We start from the raw sequence: 24,330 nt of genomic DNA, 5'->3' as shown, positions 1-24,330 counted from the left end.
TACTGTCAATTGTCATATTATGTCTTCTAAAAAAATATGTCAACGTCAAATATCTAAATATTGACGATAGGAGTGAAAACTGAAAAATTCTTTATTATTTATTAAATTTCTTGCAATTTCGCAGAACATGATTCGTACGTTTTGCCAAATAACAAAGTAAAAAGTTAAGAATTGATATTCAAGGGTTTATTTAACATTAAACTGGTTTAATATCTACATTTACATAAACGTTTACTAGGAACATATTTTTGAAAGAAATATGGATATCACGCCTCTGTTTAAAGCCTGTATTAAAACAGTGAAGACCCGGAATAAAACTTTTGGTATACTGAGTCCCATACCTGAAGAGAAGAAGACAATATTGCGAACAAAGTCAAAAAATGGTTTTATGCTAGCAGCTAAAGACATAACGTCTCAAATTACGAAACTGAGAGATTTTTTGTTAGAGCACCGTGAGAGGTACTTAAACGTGTTAAATGTTCTATCGGAAGACGAAATGTCGGAGTATGAACGCGATCAAATCGACACAGGCGCTCAAAGGATCATAAATACCTGTTCCCATCTTTTGAAAGAATTTCGAAATGATAATCGCAAGCTATCTGTTTCACAACAGACAAGGGAATACATGGATGCTGTTATAGATCTTGTTGATGCCTATTTGAAAGCAGTATGTAAGATACACAGTGAGTTAAAAGCATTCAGGGTAAAAAGAGCTCTGGATATGAGGAAACTGTCTCGTTTGGAACTACCGCAGAAGAAATCTTCTATTCCAAATCCATTTGTTGATAATGTTATTGAACCTATTGAGAAAGACAATGTAGATAATGAAATAGTTAATGAAGAAACTGATAGTCCAAGGACAAAAATGGAGTTGTCTGAAAATGAGGTAGCCGTGATGTCTGATGAAGGTGAACTAAGTGCAGAGGAGTTACAAATGTTTGAATCAGAGAATGTCCAACTGCTGAATGAACTAAATAGTATGACGGAGGAAGTTAGACAGATTGAAAGCAAAGTACTTCACATAGCTGAGTTACAGGAAATATTCACTGAAAAGGTGCATTGCAATTAAAAACTTAACAACAATAATGTGAAAAAATTGTTTTTCATTATTTTAAAAATTATGAAACTTAAGATATTAATGAAAAATGAAAATACTGGTGGAGATAACTTATTGGATTATAAGTTATCTCTTGTTTTTATAATATTTATCTACTGCAAAGATAAAATGCATAATGCATTATAAATTCCAAATTGTATACTGATTATGATGCCGTAAAACATAAATTACAAAATTACTCAGATATTAAATTATTTTATTTTTTTCAGGTACTACAACAAGAGCAAGATATAGATAGAATAGCCAACACAGTAGTGGGTACAACAGAAACTATGAAAGATGCAAATGATCAAATAAAGCAGGCCATTCAAAGGAATGCTGGGCTGCGAGTCTATATGCTATTTTTCTTCCTTGTCATGTCATTCACTTTACTTTTCCTTGATTGGTATAATGATTAGTGTTTGCGAAATGTATAAATTAACTTATTGAAAATATATCTTGTTTGAAATAAAATATCTTAGCAGATCTTTATTGTATGATATTACATTAGTCAATATATCATATTGTGGTAATATAATATTAAATGTATGTACTTGGGTTATTTTTTTCTGTTAAGTGGCGAAAGAAAAGTATTAAGACAATTTTTTAACATGGTTTAATAAAAAAATTGTTTTTGTGATTTATTTTATTTTTACTACAATCAGAAAACATGATTTGATTCAGGACAGTGAGTTATAGTAATTTCGAAATTCCCTCCATCCTCCGAGGTCGGTCTATCCTATATGGTCATAGACTATTATATATAGACTACAAATAGACTATTATAGGACCTACAAATGTCATTATTCTGAACATGACAGTGACACACTAATGAAAGTTCACTTCACAGAATAGTGATAACAAAATATTTATTTTTTCAATGAATTACTGTGTGAATTTGAATTACTTGAAATATCCTTGTGCTAGTGCATGTGATGTTTAAAAAATTACTATCCAACTTTAGTCGATTGTTAGGTTCGCCGGCTAGGACTCTCGTAACACAGGAAAGGACAATGGGTCGAATTAAAACTATGCAAGAGCTTGGCTACGGTTTCAACGCCGGTAACTGTAATAAATTATTGTTGATATTCCTATTTATCACGCGGTTGCTAAATTTTATAAATCGATTTCCAGATGGGCAATTGAGAAAGCTCGGTCCGGATGGTGTTGTAGGCGATGAACCGTTTGAATTCAATATCAGTAACGATCACCAAGAATGCCAATCTCACTACGAAGTTCTTGGTGCTGCGGTGACTGAACACATATATCAACTTTTGGAGGATACAGAGAATCTATCTAAGTTACCCGTACCTAAAGGTACATCTTCAGAAAATGGTACATTTGTTTTTGTATCAAAAGATTATGATCAAAAGGACACTATTTTAGTCTTGATACAAGGCACAGGCGCTGTTCGCGCTGGTCAATGGGCAAGATCGTAAGTAATTTTTCGTTTCCGCATTCTATTATAAATAATTTTAAAAAATTACATTTTGATCTGGTAAATTCTAACATCTCATGTCCTGGATAGCAACTTTTATTTTACCAAAGAAAGTCTACTTTAACATACTTTTTATTCAATTAAACATTTAAACTTGTTATTTGACTAAATTAAAATTCTTATTATTTATAACATATTCCACTTACAATTGTATTAACTTTACAGGCTCATAATCAACGAAAATTTAGACAAAGGAACCCAAATTCCGTACATCCAGGAAGCCGTCAATCGAGATTTTGGTATATTGGTCATGAATCCAAATGACACTCACAGAGCTGGCAAGAAAATTCCAAATAGCAGTTCTAGTGAAGAACATGCAACTTATGTGTGGAAGACGTACATAGCAGATTCAAAAGCTAAAAATGTTGTGATAATAGCCCATAGTTATGGGGGTTTATTAACAGTTATGCTATCTCAGAAGTTTAAAAGTGACTTTGAGAACAGAGTTAAAGCTGTGGCCTTTACAGATTCTGTGCATTCCTTTTCTGGTGCTAAAATATCAGATGCTTTGAAAAAGGTAAATATAATTAAAAAAAAAATATTTTTGAAATATTGCATAAAATATAAATTTATATATTATCATAGTATCTTTGTGTATAATACATATAAAATTGATTTAGATGGCAGTTTGTATACTCAAATATTTATTCTGGAAGTGAGTTGGGATTTGAGACTCTGAATCACTCTGAAAAATGTATACAATTGTGAATAAACTACATATGTACAATATTTTATTCTAAAATATTCTTAATCATTATAACTACATTAACAGTTAATTTTTTATAGGTTGCAATAAATTGGATAGCTACTTCATCACCATTAGACACACCAATGAAAACTCCTGAGTTTGATATAACAAGATTATCAGCAGGTAATTTCATTGCTATAAAACTTTTTATTATTTCCTTTAAATACATTATTTCACTCTTCAAGATGTTAAGGATAATGCAGTTGTTTGTTTTTTAAAACAGAAATTTTGTTTACTTTTTGAAAATTTTTGTGTACTAATACAGAAGTATATTTTTTTTCTTTTATACAACTAAATTGCATTTTAGCTGATCTGAAGGAAGATTGGTGCATATTGTCTAATTTTTACTCAATTACCAAGTGAGTTCATGCTTATTATCTATATTTATTTTTATTTTTTCAGGTCATCCTCAACATGAAATGACGTCATATGCATGTATGAGTTCTGTGTTCAAATTTATTGATAAGAAGTTAAAAAGTTAAAGAACTATTAGTTATCAATATAACATGCGCAGAGGAAAATATCAAATTAAATTCCGGGAATGGAACGTCTTCCCAGAGGAATACAGTGATAGTATAGAGTGAGTGGGTACAATCTAGACAAGCATGTCCTTGCATCAGTACTAACCATCATATATTATTACTTCTACTACTTAATGCCATAGTCTATTGACTGACTATTTAATGCAAAAAAATAATACATAAGGCGCACACAAAAGACAATAATAAATATTATAAGATTTAAATTTTTTATTAAGTATGTACAATAAACAATATAAATAATGTTTTTCAATAAAACAGTATATTTCACAAGCTTGTTTTATTTCTTCTTGCCCTTGGAGTAATTCTTCATCCAATATTTAATGTCTTGTTTATTGGCTCTCACACCTAGAACGGCAGATTTTGAATTAACGTCTTTCATTGCAAACGGTGAGAATCCAGCAATATAGTCAGGATCTAACGCGTTAGTCTTGTTTCTAGCGAGTTTGCTAGCAAATCGTTTATGTATATGTTGATCTTCAGTGAGTATAGGATATTGGAAGTGTTGGCCACCTCTCGGTGTTGGTAAGCTAAATCGTTTGCCTCTAGCTGTGAGTGGTTTACGTCCGTTAATATGAATATGCTGATTGCCATCATCGTCAACACTGACAGATACTTTTTTTAGAGTAGCATGACCACATTTAGGACAGAATAGCTTAGTCATAACACTGGTTGTTTTGAAGCAAGTAGTACAGCGGAAAATAAACGTGCGTAGATACCTGATGATTCTCCCGTCAACCGCTGTGACGTTTAAACCTATTTGTTTCAGAACATTTTGCATGGCAAAGTCTGATGTTATACAAGCAACGTCTACATTCTTTTCTTCACATTCACCAAACTCAATTTCCTTTTTCTTCTCTTTTAGATTGCTTGGTGTTATCCATTCACTTCCATCATCATCATCGTCATCATCACTTTCGCTTTCATATTCCTCGCTCTCTTGATCACTTTCTTCTACCTGTAAAATAAAGTTCAAGTATAATTTATGTCAAGTCAAGTAATAAATAAATTTAAAAAACAAGCAGCATTTCTTTGAGACCTATTTTTCACCAGGCACAAATTACACTGAAATTCTGGTTCATTTCTTTTTGTTGGAAGAAATGCACAAGAGACATGCATTTTTATTTTCAGGCTGGCTAAAATTTATATTATTTTTGATATCCTGCTATACTGTTTTACCATAACTAGTAACATAATATTATGTAAGTACCTTAACAATGAGATCAGCTGCCTCGTTATCATCCCTTAATTCCATATTCTTAATTTGTTCAGCAATTTCATCTGCCAATTTCTTGTCTTCATCATCATCTTCCTTATTTTCTTCAGCTGTATCATTTGTAGGAATGGAACTGTCATCAATGGCATCTGCGACTATTGTGTCCGATTTCTCTATATTTGTTGTTGTCTCTTCTGCTTTTTCATTTTTGCTTTTGTCATCTGTACCAGCGTTATAACCCGCTAACCCAGTTACTTTTACAGTTTTCTGCATCGTTGGTTCCGTTTTTAAATGTTCGATTCCAACTAATTCTTTTTCCATTTGATAAGTTAGAGCCATTACTTTTATATCAGTGGCAGAGAGACTCGTATAATCACCTGTCTTTTTCGAGAACTCTGTGATGAATTTGATACTTTCAGTGAATACATCTTTAACTTTTAAGTCGTATGGTAGAACAACAAGTTTTCTTCGCTGACGATCGTTGGTTATTTCATCAACTACTTCTTGGACTGTGTATATGTTTTCCGCAATATTTTGTAGATTCTCAGCTTTAATAAACGCTGTCGTATCGACGACTAGATGTTTTATTAACTTCGACATATTCGCTGCATAAATAAATAAAGTTGTTGCAATTTAATGTACAGTTTACCACGTGCGGCGTGCGCTGGAAACGGCTGGAAATTGTTAAACAAAACGTGACAATGACATTTGTGAATTGCCATGCCCAGCCATGCCATTTGGTTATTGCGGGTTATTGACATTCAGATATGTCACATGGTTGAAGTGTCAGTGTCAAATGTCAATATATCCTCTGTAGTCTGTGGTAATGCGGCTAATCCGCCTCCACACATAAGGCCAATAGGTACGTTGGCAAGTGCGCTGGTCAAGCCACTGGTCAATAATGTAGGTGTTAGGGATAAATTCGCCGCAAGAGTGGATGGCCAAGCAATGTGTGGATGGTGCCCCAAGCTTGCGACGTTGTGTCCTTTGACGTTGCCGACTCGGCGCGGCAAGCTCGCAAGCGCGCTGACCAACGTTCAAATACCTACGGCCAATGCGCCAACGCCCGTTCACACATTGCTTGGCCAGCGCGCGCACTTGCCAATGCATTGGCTTATGTTTAGAGGCGGCATTAAACAGATAATTTCTCTGTCTACTGTATCCACAACTGTATCAATCCAAAGAGTGGTGTAGTACAAACTTAGAGTACCTACAAATAATAAATTCTCTAAGATACAATTAGCACAGAATAATTTAGTACCTGGGTTGTTTACCGTTTATTACTTTATTATAGTCAAGTATAAAGTACAATCTTAGTAAGTGCTGGATCCCGTTTTATCCTTTGGGTACGGAACCCTTAAAATAGCAATGAGCCGTAGGCAATAAGCCTGTTGGCTGTATTATAATATAATATTCGTTATTTTTTATTCATCATAAGCAGCTCTGTAAGATAGTATCAAAAGTCAACATCCTTGAAACAAAAATAGATACGTAGGTAGGTAAAGCTTAGGTAGATATTTAATCTTTTGAAAATATCAATAGAATTTATCGCTTTTGTATTTATTTCATTTTGATATTTTAACTAGTGGTACTGATCAACGACTAAATTCCTACTACCAGAGAGCGTTGCGTAGTCAAATGAAATGCTGTTTAATACTGTACGGTACGTAATATAAGTTTACAGAAAACTTAAAACTACCCACCCTCTGGGCACCGTCACAGTTCCGTTAATAGCTGCATTTTTATAAACAGAAATTCAGGGGAATATAGTTCATGTACGTTTGCGATTCCATGTGTAATTTGAATTTGAATTGAATTTATTTCATAGTAATTAAGTCTAGATAAATAGTAATAATAGGTGGCACGTAACTGTAGCGTTAAGTGAAATCTGAAGGGGATTAAAAGCGCATATAAATAAATATTCCAGCTGCTGTCGCGCCCGTCATAGAATTAGTACTCGTATCATAGTTTTGACTACGAAATTTATCGCGCGAAACCAAAATTTATTGCGTCACCGCGACCGGTGCGTTCCAATTAAAATTTTCGTACGTAAAGTCTGCATTATTTCTCTATGAATAATGCAGACTTTACGTACGAAAGGTTCTGTGTTACCTATTTTTCTATGAATCATTGAACACAGACACAGATCATTGAAGAATATATGGAAAAAAAAAGTCATGAATGTCATTTTTAACGTATATGAAATTTTTTTTTTATAAATACGAGTGGCAACTGGTAACTCTCACTTTGTGTGACGTTAGATGTCTGTTGCATTTTGTCAAAAAATAGAAATAGAAACAAAATTTTCCAATTTCTGTTTTCTGTTTTTAACAGTTTTAATGCCTGTACTTTCATAAAAAACAATTTAGTATTTGTTTAACTTATTTATTTTTTTCTTCAAATGTTTTGTTGTTATTATTTTAGCCTAAGTTAAAATAAAAATGAATTCTAAAAGGGGTAAGCGTAATAAAGGGAGTAAGGTTTTTCCAATTGCTGAATCCGTCAGCATAGCTTTGAAGATACAGCTGGATAAGTTTCTCAGTGACGAAAATGAGACGGAACTCGATTTGCCCTCGTTTTTATCTGCACAAGAACGGGCTTTCATGCATAGGACTGTGTACAAATTGGGGCTGAAGTCAAAGTCGCGCGGGAAAGGTAAATTAATATTTGAGTACTTTGTTCTTTTTTATTGATTACAAGCAGTTTACAAGTTACAGCTGCTGTCTTTTAGTGCAAATTATTTCATAAAACTTGTTTGTTATTATGTAAACTTGTGTATGTTTTTGTTTTATTTTGATTCTCAGTTAATAATAATTGAATAATATACATACACAAATACAGTACGCGTCACGTAAAAAGAACGCTGGATGAAAGTGATGGGGTGTGTTTGCGCATGGATCGAGTTTTGCACAGAAGCTATGTGCCGATTATTTTATTTTTGAACTAGGCTCGCGAATCGTGGCTTCACAACTACCTATTTGTTATTCTTATATCACCTCATAACACCAAATAGACCAATAAATCGCCAATGCGCAGTTTAACCGTCAGCGTTCTTTTTACTTGACGCGACTTATACCAACAAAATTTCTGTTCTTTAGTTTGTCACAAGTTTGTCAATCTATAAATGAAAATATATTAAGCCGTGCGAAAAAATGTCTTCTACCTAGCAATACTAGCGAACAACTTTTACATTGTATTTGTTCCTCAGTATGATTAGGGAGCAAATTTCTTGTATTTTGTTATAAGTAGCTGTGCCTTAATATTTATCTACATGACCATTGATTACATTAAGTTGTTCTCTAACTCATAATTATAAAATTTTATACATAAAATTGCTTTGATTAATTTCATGTCCTGTTGCTATTGATTGTATTAAATGACATGTTTGATATTGTATTAGAATGTTAAATGTACTGATTATTAACCCATTCCGAGCGGCCCGATCGGACCACGACACAATAGATTTTCTATTGTGTATGTGATTTCGGGGGCTGAGTTATTACAATATTTTTTAATTTAATCCAATATTCTTGAGATTAGCATGTATCAAAAAGATACTTTTTAAATGTAATCATGTGGGTAGATCACACCTGTAATCAAATCATGTGGATTTTGAATATTATCTTTATATGGATCCACTAGATTTCCGCCAGTGGCTTCGCCCGCGTTTGCAAAGGAAAACCCGCATAGTTCCCGTTCCCGTGGAATTTCCAGGATAAAAACTATCCTATGTATTAATCGAAGTTACCCTCTATATGTGTGCTAAATTTCATTGTAATCGGTTCAGTAGTTTTTACGTGAAAGAGTAACAAACATCCATACATCCATACTTACAAACTTTCGCCTTTATAATATATATTAGATTAAAGCCTGCTGCGTCTGTATTCCTGATCAGAAAGCCAAATATGTTTGGCTGCACATATTTGGCTGGTTAGGCTTGTTGAATATACCCATTCTATAATCATTTCAGGTGTAAACCGATACATGACGATCTACAAAAGGATTGGATCGACAATAATCCAAAATGACGCAAAACTTATACTCGACTCAAACATGCGATGCACAATTACGGAACTGTTCAACGCATTTCCCATAACTAGTAAAGAGAAGGAGGACCTTAGCTGTTGTCCGGAGAAAGAAAGGAGCCCACAATTGGCCCATAAGAGTATGGGACAGTTGAACAATGGGGTGGCCCAGGTAAGCTGTGAGATGTGTGATTTTTATACAAGTATTTTTTAAAGTGTACTATTCATAATGTATACTTTGGTCTTGTAATTATAAATTCAAACATAATTTTTCTTTGCGTTTGACTTGCTCATATATCTAGTTGATTAGTAGTTCTTTCTTACCTGGTAAGCATACCACTGAATCAAAAAAGTGGTTTACAAATTATAAATGTCTTTCAGATTCCAAACACTTCATACAACCCAGAATTAATCAAATTCAGAGAGAAGTTACCAGTGTATGAGCAGCGACATGAATTAATGAACGCTATCAATTCTAACCAGGTTTGTCGCCTTTATCTTCTTTAATATTATAGTACTTTATATAGATATATCAATGCACTTAATGCTATCACATCTACTTATTTCAGACACTTTATTTTGTTTCTCTTTACATTTCCATGTTTAGCAGTTTATCTATGTGTGAAGTCCTGTGTCCCCGTAGTGGGGTAAGGGACAGATGCATTATGCATACATCTGTTTCACTGATCGATTTTCTTTAGGGACAAGTAGGTGATCAGCCTTCTGTGTCCTACCAGACCGAGACATTTTTTTTATTTTTATTTGTCTCCGCCGGGAATCGATCCCAGGACCCCTTGGTTCTACGCTCACGCGTCAACCACTGTACCAAGTCACAGGCAGTCAATTGTTTATCTATAATATATGCTAAAAGTTAGTTACTTTTAATTTTAAATCTGATAAATAACACTATTTTACTACTAACTTAAATTTTAATTTTAATAACTACAATAATTGTAATTCATAAAAACTGTCCAAATAAAAAAAAATGATCTATTAACATACAATAAAAAATGACCACTATGGCTTTAGGTGATCATAGTGGCCGGCGCTACAGGGTGCGGCAAAACTACGCAGTTACCACAACTCGTGCTCGAACACTGTCAGGAGCACAAGCAGCCCGTGCGGATATACTGCACACAGCCGAGACGGATATCGGCCGTTTCTGTCGCCGAGAGGGTAATCTATACTGATATTATAAAACTGAAGTATTTTTTGTTTGTTTGTTTGAACGCGCTAATCTTAGGAACTACTGGTCCGATTTGTAAAATTTTTTCGGTGCTAGATAGCCTATTTATCAAGGAAGGCTATAGCCTATAGGCTATATAACATCACGTAACAGGATCAAAGGCTGGAGCCACGCGTGTGAAACCGGGGGCGCAGCTAGTGTTTCATATTGGCGGGTTATGCATGGTGTTCTTAAACGAACCAGCTTCTGTAATTTTCATATTAAAATCTGTACAATAAAAATGAATCGCTGAATGCGTTGGTAAGCACAAAACTCGAGAACGGCGGAACCGATTTCGTCAATTTTTTTTTATAATATTCCTTGAAGTACGAGGATGGGTCATATGGAGAGAAAACGTAAACGTGTACCACGGGCGAAACCGGGGCGGACCGCTAGTTTACTATAAAGTTATTTTGTGTGTGTTTATTTAAGAAAAATTTAAAATCTATTATTTTAATATCTGTCTATTCATAACTCGCCATATAAAAAAACAATAAATACAGGTAGCATACGAGCGTATGGAGAAGATAGGCCAATCCGTCGGCTATCAAATAAGACTAGAGTCTCGCGTGAGCCCGCGCACAGTACTGCACTACTGCACTAACGGCGTGCTTCTACGAACACTCATGGCTGGCGACGATGCGCTTACTGGTGAGACACCATACTACACTACACAACACTATACTACTCTTCACTACACTATACTAATGACACGATACTACACGACACTACACTACACCACACTAAACACTACACTACACAACAAAACACCACGCCACACATTATTCTTCTTAATTAGTTTCTTCATATGGTGCCCTCGAGGCGGATATAGACTTGCAAGCTACTTCTTTACTAGTTCTTTTTACTGTCACAATAAATATCAAAACAGCCCCTATAGTATTTTGTCTTATATAAAACTGAAAGGTGACTGATATAGTGATCTATCAACGCACAGCCCAAACCACTGGACGTATCGGGCTGAAATTTGGCATGCAGGTAAGTAGATGTCATAACGTAGGCGTCCCCGTTAGAAAGGATTTCCCGAAATTCTTGCGGGAACAGGGAAAAAACGGGGATGCACGTACAAAGTCGTGGGCGGAAGCTAGTTGTCTTATATGTATGTATAAAATAATGACATTTCCCCTACCTAGGTGTAACACACGTGTTCGTGGACGAAGTGCACGAACGCGACAAGTTCAGCGACTTTTTGCTCATAGCGTTGCGTGATGCACTCGCTCGGATCAAGGATCTGAAAGTTATACTCATGTCCGCTACCATGGATACGCAGATATTTTCAAGGTATGTAGAGGGTAAAAAGAGTTATTTAATTTATATTTTTTTGGTTTTTATGGCATTCAAATGCTTTATAAATATAAATTTATAAAGAATAGAAAAAAAAGGGTTATTTAGCTATAGATTCAGAATTGTTCAGATTTTCATCGGCTTGAGAATTGTAGTTTTAATTGTTCGCTTTGTGTTCTCTGAATTTTTTTATGTTTTTCTCTTTATAAATTGATTTCGAAATACTCACGATGTAAGTAATTGATTGTGTTTAAAAGGCGTGATTGAAAAAAGATACTGGCAACATTCTACTTAAAATTTCAGATTAATCTCATACAATATAAATAGTTCTCATCTATTAAAGGGATTCTGAGAAGAGATGTAAAATTAAATTGTAATATTGACGTGATTTTAAAAGAGCAACTATGGAATTTCTTGCCGGTTCTTCTCCGTAGATATTATTGCTTTCCGAATCATTGGCAAATGTTAAAAAAAATGTTATGACGATTCAAAAGTGCTTTTATAAGAAGTCTTATTGAATAAATAAATGTTTGAGTTTGAGAGGGAAAAGACATACATTAACATACATTAAAACTACGAAAAGGAGAATGGCAAACTCCCATAGGACTCTGGGCCTGATCGTTACACTGATGATTTATGGGTGATTAAATAGATAAAAATATACAGACTCTATGAATATAATAATTATAGATCTTTTCTATGGGATAGCAGAGATATTGGGACATTGATTAAGATCAATTTTGAATATAACGTTACTAAGGCCCTTCTGCCATTAGGTACGATACTTCTAGAATACGATACTCGCGTGGAATACTATACTTAGATATTTGCTGGCTACCCGATGCTCGCATATTATGCGACTGAAAAATGACTAAATTCATCATTATTGTGCCTCGTTTTTGTGGACCGACATTATAATAATAATAATTCATTTATTTATTGCAACAACAGTTACGTCGTTATGTCGAGCAATCAGCAATTCCAGTGACGAAGAAGCTCTTGCAGTTTTTCTTTTTTATAGAAATAAAAGACGCCAACGTAAGAGTAAGAAGTACTGGATTCATCCATATATTGAAAGAAACATAAATTGTAGAGTTTTTGTAGCCGAACGCGAACTACAACATGATGATTAGATATTTTTATCTTTCTAACGAAGAGATACGCACGAGAGTCGAGACGCGATGCAAAAGCGACCGACACGGTGAGTAGTGCTATACTAGTCGCGGACGTGTAGGATACCAGTAGCGTAGTGTGCGAGCCTACATAAAAATGTATGTGAGATACTCCGCGGCGACTAGTCTCCGAGACTTGCAGGATACTTGAATCGCCTATGCGTATCGTAATGGGAGAAGGGCCTAAAACTTCACTCAAATGTCAAACAACAAACATAAACAAATCACTCATCACTGACACAATTATGATTAATAATTTGACATTTTATTAATGGCCAGCTACCTAAATAAAAATGTTATAATTATTATTGATTAAGTAAAACATGTTTTTATTTTATAGAATGATCTAAATAAATTAAGATATGTGTTAAAAATAAGTTAAGTTTTGCTTCTGATTTATAAAGCATTTGAATTCAATAAAATTAAAAATAAAATATAGACATTCATTCGTATTAATCGATATATTCGACTTTTTTACTCCTGACAACACTGACAATCTCTGCTTGATAAGACCGGTAGTCATAGAAATCTAAATAACAATGCCGGTTGTGAACACATTATCTTTTTTTTTAAAGATTTGTTTTCCCATAGAATCAGAAGTAAATATTTTACCAAGAATTACTAAAAATAACATAATGAATTTTAAATATATTATGATTTCTGTAACAGTTAGGCCCAGTTTCGCCATTCTCCTTTATCTACACTAATATTATAAAGAGGAAAACTTTGTTTGTTTGTTTGATTGTAATGAATAGGCTCATTAACTACTGGACTGATTTTAAAAATTCTTTCACCATTCGAAAGCTACATTTATATCCACGAGTAATATAGGCTAGGTTTTATCCCGGAAATCCCACGGGAACGGGAACTATGCGGGTTTTTCTTTGAAAACGCGGGCGAAGCCGCAGGTGGAAAGCTAGTTACTCATATAAAAACAAAATTGCAGATACTTCAACAGTTGTCCCGTGATCACGATTCCGGGCCGACTGCACGATGTACAGCGCTATTATTTAGAGGATGTGCTTAAGTTGACGAAGTATAGTAATAAGAAAATGGCGAAGGTTGAACGCGAGTTGAAAGCTAGTATCAAGCCGGGCCACGGTTATTGTTCGCAGTCGCAGCTTGAAGGTGAGTCATAAAAATAAAATTTCCTTGGTCACGGCATCACGCGTGAATGTGTGAACCGATTTTGATAATTGTTTTTTTATTATATTCCTTGAAGTACGAGGATGGTTCTTATGTAGAGAAAACGTAAATATGTACCACGGGCGAAGCCAGGGCGGACCATTAGTTTTTCATAATATTTTCATTTTCTTCAGAATTAAACGCCGGTTTCTGAATTGAGAATTGATTTAAAAAGCTTAGGTCACACACAAGAAAATATTTAAGCAGCATTTGTGCATATTTTCACACGTTCGTCTTGTCAAATATTTAATGCAGAAACCTTAATTCGGATATATTATTAAAATTTAAATGCAATGACTTTAATAAAGTTGATGAGTTTTATTTACCCATGGCATTGAATATTACGTGCTGAATGTAGAAAACCAATATTGTTTCAAATTCTTGCAAAATATGCTAGCTGAATAGACCGATAAATTGAATCTTATAACGGGTATCTTACGATAAATAAAAACTAATTAAAAAAACATAATAACAGGGCAGAAACAAGCAGAAATAGTAGAAGAAAAAGATAGTCTAGACCCCGCTATGCAGGCGGACATGGACGAATTCTTGGACGAGTGCTTCAATGAGGGTAGTTTGGTGAGTGATATCTCCTTCTTTTTCTTAATTAATGGCGAAGTAACTGAGCTTTTGTAAACTAAACTTTTGTAAACTTACGTTGTAACTGAGCTTTTGTAAACAAGGTTTTCGTAAACTTGCGATGTAACTGAGGGTAATGTATAGTGTGTGCGTGTGCGCAGGACTCGTACAGCCAGGTGCTGTACATGTTCCTGTCGGAGGGCGTGTGTGCGGACGCTCGGTGTAATGTATAGTGTGTGCGTGTGCGCAGGACTCGTTCAGCCAGGTGCTGTACATGTTCCTGTCGGAGGGCGTGTGCGGACGCTCGGTGTAATGTATAGTGTGTGCGTGTGCGCAGGACTCGTTCAGCCAGGTGCTGTACATGTTCCTGTCGGAGGGCGTGTGTGCGGACGCTCGGTGTAATGTATAGTGTGTGTGTGTGCGCAGGACTCGTTCAGCCAGGTGCTGTACATGTTCCTGTCGGAGGGCGTGTGTGCGGACGCTCGGTGTAATGTATAGTGTGTGTGTGTGCGCAGGACTCGTTCAGCCAGGTGCTGTACATGTTCCTGTCGGAGGGCGTGTGTGCGGACGCTCGGTGTAATGTATAGTGTGTGTGTGTGCGCAGGACTCGTTCAGCCAGGTGCTGTACATGTTCCTGTCGGAGGGCGTGTGTGCGGACGCGCAGCACTCGGCGTGCGGCCGCACCGCCCTGCACGCGGCCGCCGCCAGGGGACTGACGCACACGGCTCAGCAGATACTGCGCATTGGTTCGTAGCTCCTGTGTTCATTTATTTTATAAAATAAATCTTAATATTTATGTAATATAATAAATCTTAATCGACTGGCCGGTTGGCTTGGTTGGTAGTGGCCCTGCCTTCCAAGCCAGAGGTCGTGGGTTCGATCCCCACCCGGGGCAAATATTTGTGTGATGAACATAGATGTTTGCGCTGTCTGGGTGTTAATTATCTATATAAGTATTTATTTAAAATTATATATGTATGTTTATCAGCCATCTGGTTTCCATAACACAAGCGAAAGCTAAGTATGGGATCAGATCATGCCGTGTGTGAAAATTGTCCCGAAATATTTATTTATTTTTATATAAACCTCGTGTCACAATGTTTGTCCTCAATGGACTCCTAAACCACTTAACCGATTATAATAAATTCGCACACCATGTGCAGTTCGATCCAACTTGAGAGATAGGATAGTTTAAATCTCAAATCGTTTTAGAGGAAGCGGGCGAAGCCGCGGGCGGTAAGCTATTTTCCCTATAAAAATAGTTAATATTTTCGGTGTCACACATGTTAATTTGGCCTCTTTTACAATACGTTTACTTTAAATTGTATTGGGTAATTACTCAGTTTTTGCATAAAACATTCTGAACTTGTTCTATTTTAAATAACATGATTTTTGGTTTTTAGGGGCCGACCCGTCAATAAAAGATAAAAATGGTAAAACTGCGTATGATTACGCCGTGGATGGAGGTCACACGGAATGCGCTAAAGTCCTCGCTACATTTAATCATATCGAAGAGCCAAAAAATAATGTAGAAGAGGACATTGCAGCTGATAACTTCCTGCTAGATGTTTATCATCACTCGTTCTCAGAAGAGTTGATAGATCACGATCTCATGTTAGCTTTAGTGAAGCACATACATTTAAATATGGCTAAAGGCAGCATTCTCATATTCCTTCCTGGATACGATGATATAGTGAGCTTAAGAGACATGATTCAGGCGTGCCCTGAAATGAACACACTGAAGTACCAAATATTCACATTACATAGTAATATGCAAACACTAGATCAGAAGAAAGTGTTTAACCCACTGCCAAATGCTAGAAAAATTATCATATCGACAAATATAGCTGAAACTTCTATCACTATTGATGATGTGGTCTACGTTGTGGATTCGTGTAAAGTTAAAGAGAAGTATTATGAGTCAAATGGTGGAGTTTGTTCTTTGCAATGCGTTTGGACGTCCAGAGCCTGTTGCCAACAGAGAGCCGGTCGTGCGGGACGAACGCAACCGGGACATTGCTTCCACATGTGTTCCAAAAGACGTTTCAACTCTCTGCCACTTAATTCCGTGCCAGAAATACTTCGTGTTCCATTACAAGAACTATGTCTTCATACAAAACTTTTAGCGCCAGGAAACACTCCGATAGCAGATTTCCTATCTAAAGCTCTCGAACCGCCGTCATTCTTGGCCGTCAGAAATGCGGTTACTCTGCTCAAGACTATCGGAGCGTTGACTCCAATGGAAGATTTGACGGAAATCGGACAAAATTTACTGGATCTTACAGTTGAGCCAAAATTAGGCAAAATGTTGCTTTACGCTTGCGTCATGAAGTGTCTAGATCCAATACTAACAATAGTGTGCAGCTTATCAAATAAAGAGCCGTTCCAAATATCAATGAAACCAGAAAATAGGAAGAAAGGCAGCTTGGCGAGGAAAGAATTCGCAGCTGGTAGTTATTCTGATCACATGGCTCTGCTGAGAGCTTTCCAGGCGTGGCAGATAGCTAGATCTAATGGCAAAGAGAAAGCATTTTGCGCCAAAAATCTTATTTGTGGTGCAACAATGGAAATGATCGTCGGATACCGTTCCCAGTTATTGGCTCAGTTAAGAGCCTTATGCTTAGTGAAGGCAAGAGGATCCGGTGATATAAAAGATGTCAATTTGAATTCTGAGAAATGGCACGTCGTTAAAGCGGTGCTAGTCAGTGGATTGTATCCGTCCATAGCTCGTGTAGACCGAGATTCTTGTTCATTGCGAACATCAAAGGAAGTGAAAGTTGCATTTCATCCAAGTTCGACCTTACATGTGGGTGGAGGATTGAATGGCTCCAAAAAATCAGTGCCAGGCTTGCCTACAGATTGGGTTGTGTTCGAAGAAATATCACGCGTTGGACGATTTTGCTTTATCCGGTGCAACACTTTGGTCACACCGTTAACAGTGGCGTTGTTCGGTGGGCCGTTAAGATTGCCAGCTGGAGCATTAACGCAACGAGCCAATCCTCCAGGATTATCCAGTGATTCAGACAGTGAAGCGGACGAGAATAACTCTTCTCCCGACACAGCCGTGTTAACGTTGGACGACTGGATAGCGTTCACTGCGGATGCCTCAGACGCGATAAGCGTTTATTATTTGCGACAAAAATTGTGCGCCCTAGTTATACGTCGAATGTCCAACCCGGGCAAGGCGATGACGCCACTCGACGAACAGATTCTCAATACCGTCGTTCACGTATTGGGAGCGGAAGAGAAAAACATTGGTCTGAACCAACCCGCTGGTATTGGACAACGACCGAAACCCCTAACAGTGGACTCGCCACTCTGGCGGACAAGAGAGGAAGAACAGTACCGTCATGAGAATAAATACTATCCACAGAACAGTCAAAACGACTTCGCCAACAGTTTTTATCAAGGATACGGATACAGAAATGGCCAGAGACCGTGGAGGAACGATGGAATGCCGCAAGGGTTTTCTCCACAGTCCTATAGTGGACCGAAGAGTCCAATGTCGCCAAACGGAAAGACTTTATTAGCGAATATAGAGAAATACGCAGAGAACGGGGAGAGCAATACGCGGTATTTTATCGTGAAGGCGGACGACTTGCACACCGTGGACATGGCTCAAGCGAGCGGCAGCTACCCCTTCACACAGAACACTCTTAAGAAAATGCAGAGAGCTAAACAGGTGAGAATTTTCGATTTATTGCTTTCTCATATTTTTTTCGTATTATAAAGTCATAACTTTTTGAAGTGCATCAGATTTGGCGATTCAATTTTATTAAAACGCTTATATTAGCTTCACCTGTATATTTGTATGTAACCGACTCCTTTATATTTCATTTTGAAAATTCAATTCGATGGAAAGATTTAGTTCAACTTTAGTTTCAAATTTGCGTAATTATTAAGGATCGGTGACACTATAATATACAACATTGTAATGGGCCTATCTAAATCCAACCTGTTTCAATATTGTTTTAAGGAGGTATTCAAAGGTATGAGCCAGCCGATACATTATTAATTTTGTTTTTAAAGGAAAATTTCTTTAGGCGCGTTGAGAATAAAATTCAAGGTTGGGTCCATGGCCCATGCCCACGTTTTACTCCATGACGTGACGGTCATCGCATGACTCATGGGATTACCGTCACGTCATGGAGTAAGGCGACGATTTTGGTATCTTTGAATCTTATAAATTTATAAAGAATAGAAAAAATCCGATTACGAGGTCCCGCATCCTTTCACGCCAACGAGTGGCTGAGTTGGTCAAGTATCCGCCCCGGATTGGCGTGAAAGGATGCGGGTTCGAATCTCGCCTCGCGATCGAATTTTTTCTATTAAAATTTATATTTATTAAGCATTTGAATGCCATAAAACAAAAAATCTTTGAATCTCGTTAAAGAAGTTTCACTTCTGACACACGGTTAAGCTATATTATGATGACGTGTACAGGAGGGCAGTCGCGTGGTGGCGATATTCTCGTGCGGGGCGGAGAGCCGCGTGACGGGCGCGGCCGCGCTCGCTGACGGGGCCGCGCTCGACTGGACGCACAACGCGCACGTGCCCTTCCACATGCTGCGGTATGCTATACATATAAAAGTGAAGTCCCATGTCCCCGTAGTGGGGTAAGGGGCAGATGCATTATGCATACATCTGTTTCACTGATCGATTTTTCTTTTTTTTTTTTTTTAGGGACAAGTAGGTGATCAGCCTTCTGTGTCCTACCAGACCGAGATATTTTTTTTTCTTCGTCTCCACCGGGAATCGAACCCAGGACCCCTCGGTTCTACGCTCACGCGTCAACCACTGTACCAAGGAGGCGGTCTATCTGCTATACATATACTCAAACTCAAACATTCATTTATTCAATTACACTTCTTTTAGTATAAATAATATACTTTAGAATCGTCAGTACATATTTTTTACATTTACCACCGATTCGGAAAGCAGTATCTATGGAAAAGAATCGGCAAGAAACTCCATAGTTGCTCTTTTAAAATCATATCATGTTATAGTTACTTTTGCAGCTATAATATTAGTGGGAAATAACCTTTTTGTCACAAAAAGGCTGTTGTTGAAATTATGTAATGTATGTAATCATTGAAATTATGTTTCATATTGGTTGAGATGTTGATTATATCAATAGATGGCGCGGGGTTTCATTTATTAAGTGCCACTAAACAATAAGTATTAAAATTATCATCATTTTCAATATCTTCAATATTATAATCAAAATCATCACTATAGCTATATCATTTTATCCATATTTATTATTTAAATTTATATTTATTGTTTCATCATCATATTCTACTTTATCACTAGTCCCTTCCCTATTTCGTTGTTATTATTATGTATATAGTTTATTTATTTAAACAATTAGATAACAGAGATCCATTAATGTTAGTACTTGATTTATAAGCTAATGTTAGTAAATATTAAAAATATACTAATTACTACCAGTTTATGACAAACCATCAACGTTTAAAAACCATCATCTTCTACTTTATTTGTTTTCCAACAAAATAGAAAAATGTATTTGTTCCTTCCTTTCCAGCCACGTTACCAACTCGCTAGCCGGTAACGCGCGAGTGACTGGCGCTAGAGACGGCACAGAGATCTGCTCGAACTCGGGCCGAGCTCTCCTCTCGGCACTGGCCCAGCGCCGCAGACACACACACGCACACACACCCCGCCCCATACAGAAACACCCCGCGGATCAATAACGACCAGCCACCCGTACACACGATCTCAACATAGCGTGTACAGACCTCACACTAGATTACCCATTACACTCACTGTATACAGACTTCGAAACACAATACTTTGATCTCGAACGAACACAGTTTCAAACGCAAGATGTAGAATTTCAACTTGCTCGCGCGCAGGACATCGCGCAAGGATACTTCGACTTCACGGAACAATATACGGGGCTGGTTAATGCGGAATTTCCGCTAGATGTCGCTTCGTACGCTCACTACTATTCGAACCCGTGTAAAACTAAACCGTCCACAGATAAATATTTTAGTGATACTCAAGTGCAATCGCCTCCTTATGCCGCGACGCAATCTAACTTACCCGTTACACAAATGTCTTTTCAAAGCCGGGCAAACGATCAGCTTGTTTTCGATCGTCAACATAATGAAAACGTAAACGAAACGTTTGCGACGGAACGATGTCGATCGAAAACTAAAAATAATATAAACGACATTTATTACGGAGAAGCAATCTCGCAATCAACTTTTTATGATAGTAACCGAAAACAATACGGCTCATTCGATGATATTAAAGATATTGCTACTGTAAATTTACATCGCTCCGAACTCGATAGAAGATTATCGATGCAGAGTAATAATCCGAACATTTATCAGAGCGCTTTCGAATATCCAATTTCTGAACGCCCTTCCGATTGCTACAGCTTATTCGAATGTAGTAGCCATTTCCTTCAACAGACCTTACCAAAATCGGACAATTTAGATTTCACTTTGGATGTAGGCGAAGATAAATATCAAGACAGTTTTTTGCCAAGTCTTACAATATTTAATCAGAAATTTATTGAAAAATCCTCGATTGAGGAAGATTCGCTTATGAAAGCAAAAATAATAGAGTTGCCTCCGGATAGCCCGCCCGATGAAAACGCAATAGGCTTAACTTCTAAGACTGACTATAAAAAAGATATTTATCCAGTGGTTGAGCAGTTTTTGCAGAATTTTAAACTCAGTAACGATACGGATAAATCGCCAAACAACAATGACGAATTCAATAAAATGGATACGGATAGCAATTTCTTTAACTATTCTACGTCTATTGGAGAAAAATTATTAAAAATGTTTGAAAAAATCCATCCAGGTCCTATTGAAAATAAAGTAGATGAACCTAATGATCAAGTAGTAAAACAAAATTTAGAAGCTGAAGCGAATAGTGCGCTAAGTGTTGCTCACGATGAAGGAGATCTTAAAGTGTCAGATATATTAGAAAATAAAAATCAGGCTGAGCCTGACATCATTGGTACTGATAGAATTAATGAAAATAAAGAAAATTTGCCAAAATGTGAAGTTCAAAAGGACGAGGTCAAACAGCATGCCAAAAGAGAGGACAAAGTAAATAGTTTCATAGTAGTCGATTTACCGCGACATGATACATGCAGTACAAAAGATAGAATTTCTACTGTCCAAAAAACTATTAAGAAATCCGGGACTAAATCCAAAATAACTATGAGACATTGTTCTGACACTGTAAGAAGTATGAATAAATGTGAAACTGACTATGATGACATGTTTGACCATAAAAAACTAAATTTGACGCCCAGATCTTTTAAACTGCGTGCTAGAAAAAACTATTCTCTTTTATTCGACAATATCATTAACAGTGAATTTGGTACAGAAAAACAAACGAGGTTAGAATCTGGGGCAGTAAATAAAAAAGTTGATACACGCACATTTAATGAAAAATATGAAAACGAAGAGCAACCTGCAGCTGAAATGGCCAAAGTTAATAATGAAAACAACAGTGATTCAAAAGACTCAAAACATATTCAAAAAAATATCGATAGCTCAGATAATAACAACGAAGATTTTTATATTCGCAAAATAGAAAAAGAAAAATATAATATCACTAGACCCTATATCCCTCTTGAAATAACAAAACATAGACATAATACAATACTTCAACTCAAGGAAATTCACGTGGCGCCAATATTAGATAATAATGATCAGATGATTAAAAAGAGTAAGTGTGAAAGTGTAAATATAGATAAAATCGATGATTCACAAAAAGATGAACATACGAATAATAAGAAAATAGAAACTGAAATGGAAACTGTGATAATTAAAGTGAAGACAGATGTAAAAGAGAACCAATCTAAAAATTCAGATTTAAATAATATCACTAAAAAAAGCGCAGAAAATGATAGGGATCAATTGATAAGTGGGACCACCAAAAAGAGGAACATTATGAGCTTGTCTAATCCAGTTGCATCGTGTAAACATGACAGCAAGAAACAAAACATTAAAGAAGAGAAACACGATTTGCAACAAGCCAGCAAAAGTAACGCCCAAATGTGTGAAAAACAAAATTTGGAAGCTCAACGAAGTCAAATTAAGTTCGGTAAAAATGACAATAAAAAAGATAGTCAGAGACACGCGCGGCAATCTGAAGCTTACAGAAAATATAGTCTGAATTTAGACAGTGAGGTTAAAAAAGAAGACCCTATAGATAAAGAATCAAAACAAGAAGATCCCAATTCTGATTCCAGTTCGTCTGACGATGACCAGCGACATAAACGCAAGCTGAGGAAGAACCGAGCATATAAACATCGTCACCAATACCAAAAACGGTTGAAATGGAAAACTTGCAAGAAAAATAAACACAGCAAAAGTAATTCGGAGAAAGAATAAACTCTTAACTACATAAAGAAATAAATAAAATGGAAGACTATTATTCTAAGGACGCAATATTGTAAAACTCGTTAATAATGACTAGTTTATTAATAAATATTAATATTATTATATGTGAGTTTATTTATAGCATTTTTATTAGAAGATTTTAATTGTTTTACCTACAATTTTATAACGGCTGTTACGATTCACCTTAGGGCGGCCGTACACGGACCGCTTCAAGCAGTTGAGACCGACGGCTTGAAGCCGCGACCGTTCGTTGAACTATGGACATTCATTCACTGCCGTACACGGACTGCTCGAGCCGTCGTGATCGCTTCAAGCCGTCAACTGCGCGGTTGGTAGCGACAACTCGAGCAGTCCGTGTACGTCGCTCAGCAGTTAACTGCTCGAGCTGCCCGTGTACGGCCGCTTTTAAAAGAGTGAACGCTACAAGTAAATATAAAAAAGAGTGTCTGTACACGCGTTAGAAGTTATACTTCTTTGGCGTATGGAAAAAAAATACTAGAATATAAAACTTGAACATAGTTATCAAATTTCATACCACCTAGAACTAACTTCATGCTGTTAAATATAGGTGTGTGCGCGCATCGTAAAAATTTACTCTCATCATTTTTCTCCATCGCGCCAAAAGAAGTATAACTTCAATAATTTATAAGTATTAATACTACTACTACTTACATATTATGGAAGTTTGTGTAACTGGGGATCAAAATACAATACATTAGTACAACGATGCCAGCGTACAGTTGGTGCTCATAATATAACGAAATACCCAAGTGAATGTTAGTTCGTTCCGCATTTAGTAGAAGTTTCAATAAAAATAGCTTCGATCTTAAAATATGTGGTGTTTTTAGGTGTTAAAAGTATAATTTATTTAAATTGTGATTATACTCAGTGTTGTGTCAACTGAATAGTAGAATTATTTCAGAAAAAATAATTCTATGGTAAACGTCTTTCCTAGAATATAAATAAATTTACTTATTTTTCTTCAGTTGTGTTTCTTTAGTTTATGGTTATTAAAGTTTTTTTATCTAACTAAATGTCTTAAATATAATATAATGAATTTAAATTTCTAAATTTATTATTATAATATGTATAAAATTCGGTCGATTTTATGAGATATGCCTTAAAAGTGCTTATAGCTTTTTAAAACTATAATATTATTGTTTTTGTTATAGAAATTAAAATTTCCTTACCATAAATATAATTTTAAGTTTAAGATGAATTTTGCCCCAAACGTTGCATGTTTGTATTTTTAACACGCTTTTATTAGCTTCACCTGAATCTTTGTATAATACCGTCTCTGTTAGATTCGATTCTTCTCACTTTAAATGGACGTATTTAATTTAAACGATAAT

The 24,330-nt window shown here is 36.2% G+C and overlaps 5 protein-coding genes across 5 annotated transcripts; 4 read left to right on the top strand and 1 right to left on the bottom strand.

Annotated features, from left to right (window-relative positions):
- Positions 1-53: 53 nt before the first annotated feature.
- LOC123698372 (syntaxin-18) lies at positions 54-1,736 on the top strand. Its single transcript, XM_045644982.1, has 2 exons — positions 54-1,054; positions 1,327-1,736. The coding sequence occupies exons 1-2, from the start codon at positions 260-262 to the stop codon at positions 1,513-1,515; spliced, it is 984 nt and encodes a 327-aa protein (XP_045500938.1). The 5' UTR covers positions 54-259; the 3' UTR covers positions 1,516-1,736.
- Positions 1,737-1,933: 197 nt separating this feature from the next.
- LOC123698373 (FAM172 family protein homolog CG10038) lies at positions 1,934-4,120 on the top strand. The gene is made up of 5 exons (XM_045644983.1): positions 1,934-2,158; positions 2,231-2,531; positions 2,760-3,111; positions 3,381-3,465; positions 3,745-4,120. The coding sequence occupies exons 1-5, from the start codon at positions 2,032-2,034 to the stop codon at positions 3,822-3,824; spliced, it is 945 nt and encodes a 314-aa protein (XP_045500939.1). The 5' UTR covers positions 1,934-2,031; the 3' UTR covers positions 3,825-4,120.
- On the bottom strand, positions 4,077-5,762 carry LOC123698368 (RNA-binding protein NOB1). The gene is made up of 2 exons (XM_045644979.1): positions 5,092-5,762; positions 4,077-4,839 (listed from the first exon to the last, which is right to left on the bottom strand). Exons 1-2 carry the CDS (start codon positions 5,695-5,697, stop codon positions 4,162-4,164), a joined length of 1,284 nt encoding a protein of 427 aa, XP_045500935.1. The 5' UTR covers positions 5,698-5,762; the 3' UTR covers positions 4,077-4,161.
- A 1,610-nt stretch (positions 5,763-7,372) lies between these two features.
- On the top strand, positions 7,373-20,300 carry LOC123698375 (3'-5' RNA helicase YTHDC2-like). Its single transcript, XM_045644985.1, has 12 exons — positions 7,373-7,752; positions 9,068-9,294; positions 9,504-9,605; positions 10,152-10,298; positions 10,851-10,998; positions 11,499-11,646; positions 13,768-13,949; positions 14,482-14,585; positions 15,190-15,331; positions 15,989-18,267; positions 19,029-19,156; positions 20,131-20,300. The coding sequence occupies exons 1-12, from the start codon at positions 7,539-7,541 to the stop codon at positions 20,297-20,299; spliced, it is 3,990 nt and encodes a 1,329-aa protein (XP_045500941.1). The 5' UTR covers positions 7,373-7,538; the 3' UTR covers position 20,300.
- Positions 20,301-20,662: 362 nt separating this feature from the next.
- On the top strand, positions 20,663-22,969 carry LOC123698738 (probable ATP-dependent helicase PF08_0048). The gene has a single exon (XM_045645487.1). The coding sequence runs from the start codon at positions 20,663-20,665 to the stop codon at positions 22,967-22,969; it is 2,307 nt and encodes a 768-aa protein (XP_045501443.1).
- Positions 22,970-24,330: the final 1,361 nt, after the last annotated feature.

This window comes from Colias croceus, chromosome 16 (genome assembly GCF_905220415.1).
Source record: "Colias croceus chromosome 16, ilColCroc2.1".
Lineage (NCBI taxonomy): Eukaryota > Metazoa > Arthropoda > Insecta > Lepidoptera > Pieridae > Colias > Colias croceus.
The sequence above is the reverse complement of the archived record's forward strand: the minus strand, read 5'-3'. Positions and strand labels throughout refer to the sequence as shown.

Excerpts from the sequence above, each read along its gene's own strand:
- LOC123698373 (XM_045644983.1), top strand. The coding sequence starts at position 2,032 with ATGTTTAAAAAATTACTATCCAACTTTAGTCGATTGTTAGGTTCGCCG. Across the intron at positions 2,532-2,759 it reads GCTGGTCAATGGGCAAGATC|GCTCATAATCAACGAAAATT; the intron begins GTAAGTAATTTT and ends TTAACTTTACAG. Across the intron at positions 3,112-3,380 it reads TATCAGATGCTTTGAAAAAG|GTTGCAATAAATTGGATAGC; the intron begins GTAAATATAATT and ends AATTTTTTATAG.
- LOC123698375 (XM_045644985.1), top strand. The coding sequence starts at position 7,539 with ATGAATTCTAAAAGGGGTAAGCGTAATAAAGGGAGTAAGGTTTTTCCA. Across the intron at positions 10,999-11,498 it reads TGGCGACGATGCGCTTACTG|GTGTAACACACGTGTTCGTG; the intron begins GTGAGACACCAT and ends TCCCCTACCTAG. Across the intron at positions 14,586-15,189 it reads GCTTCAATGAGGGTAGTTTG|GACTCGTTCAGCCAGGTGCT; the intron begins GTGAGTGATATC and ends GTGTGTGCGCAG.
- LOC123698738 (XM_045645487.1), top strand. The coding sequence starts at position 20,663 with ATGTCTTTTCAAAGCCGGGCAAACGATCAGCTTGTTTTCGATCGTCAA.
- LOC123698368 (XM_045644979.1), bottom strand. The coding sequence starts at position 5,697 with ATGTCGAAGTTAATAAAACATCTAGTCGTCGATACGACAGCGTTTATT. Across the intron at positions 4,840-5,091 it reads CAGCTGATCTCATTGTTAAG|GTAGAAGAAAGTGATCAAGA; the intron begins GTACTTACATAA and ends TTTATTTTACAG.
- LOC123698372 (XM_045644982.1), top strand. The coding sequence starts at position 260 with ATGGATATCACGCCTCTGTTTAAAGCCTGTATTAAAACAGTGAAGACC. Across the intron at positions 1,055-1,326 it reads AGGAAATATTCACTGAAAAG|GTACTACAACAAGAGCAAGA; the intron begins GTGCATTGCAAT and ends TATTTTTTTCAG.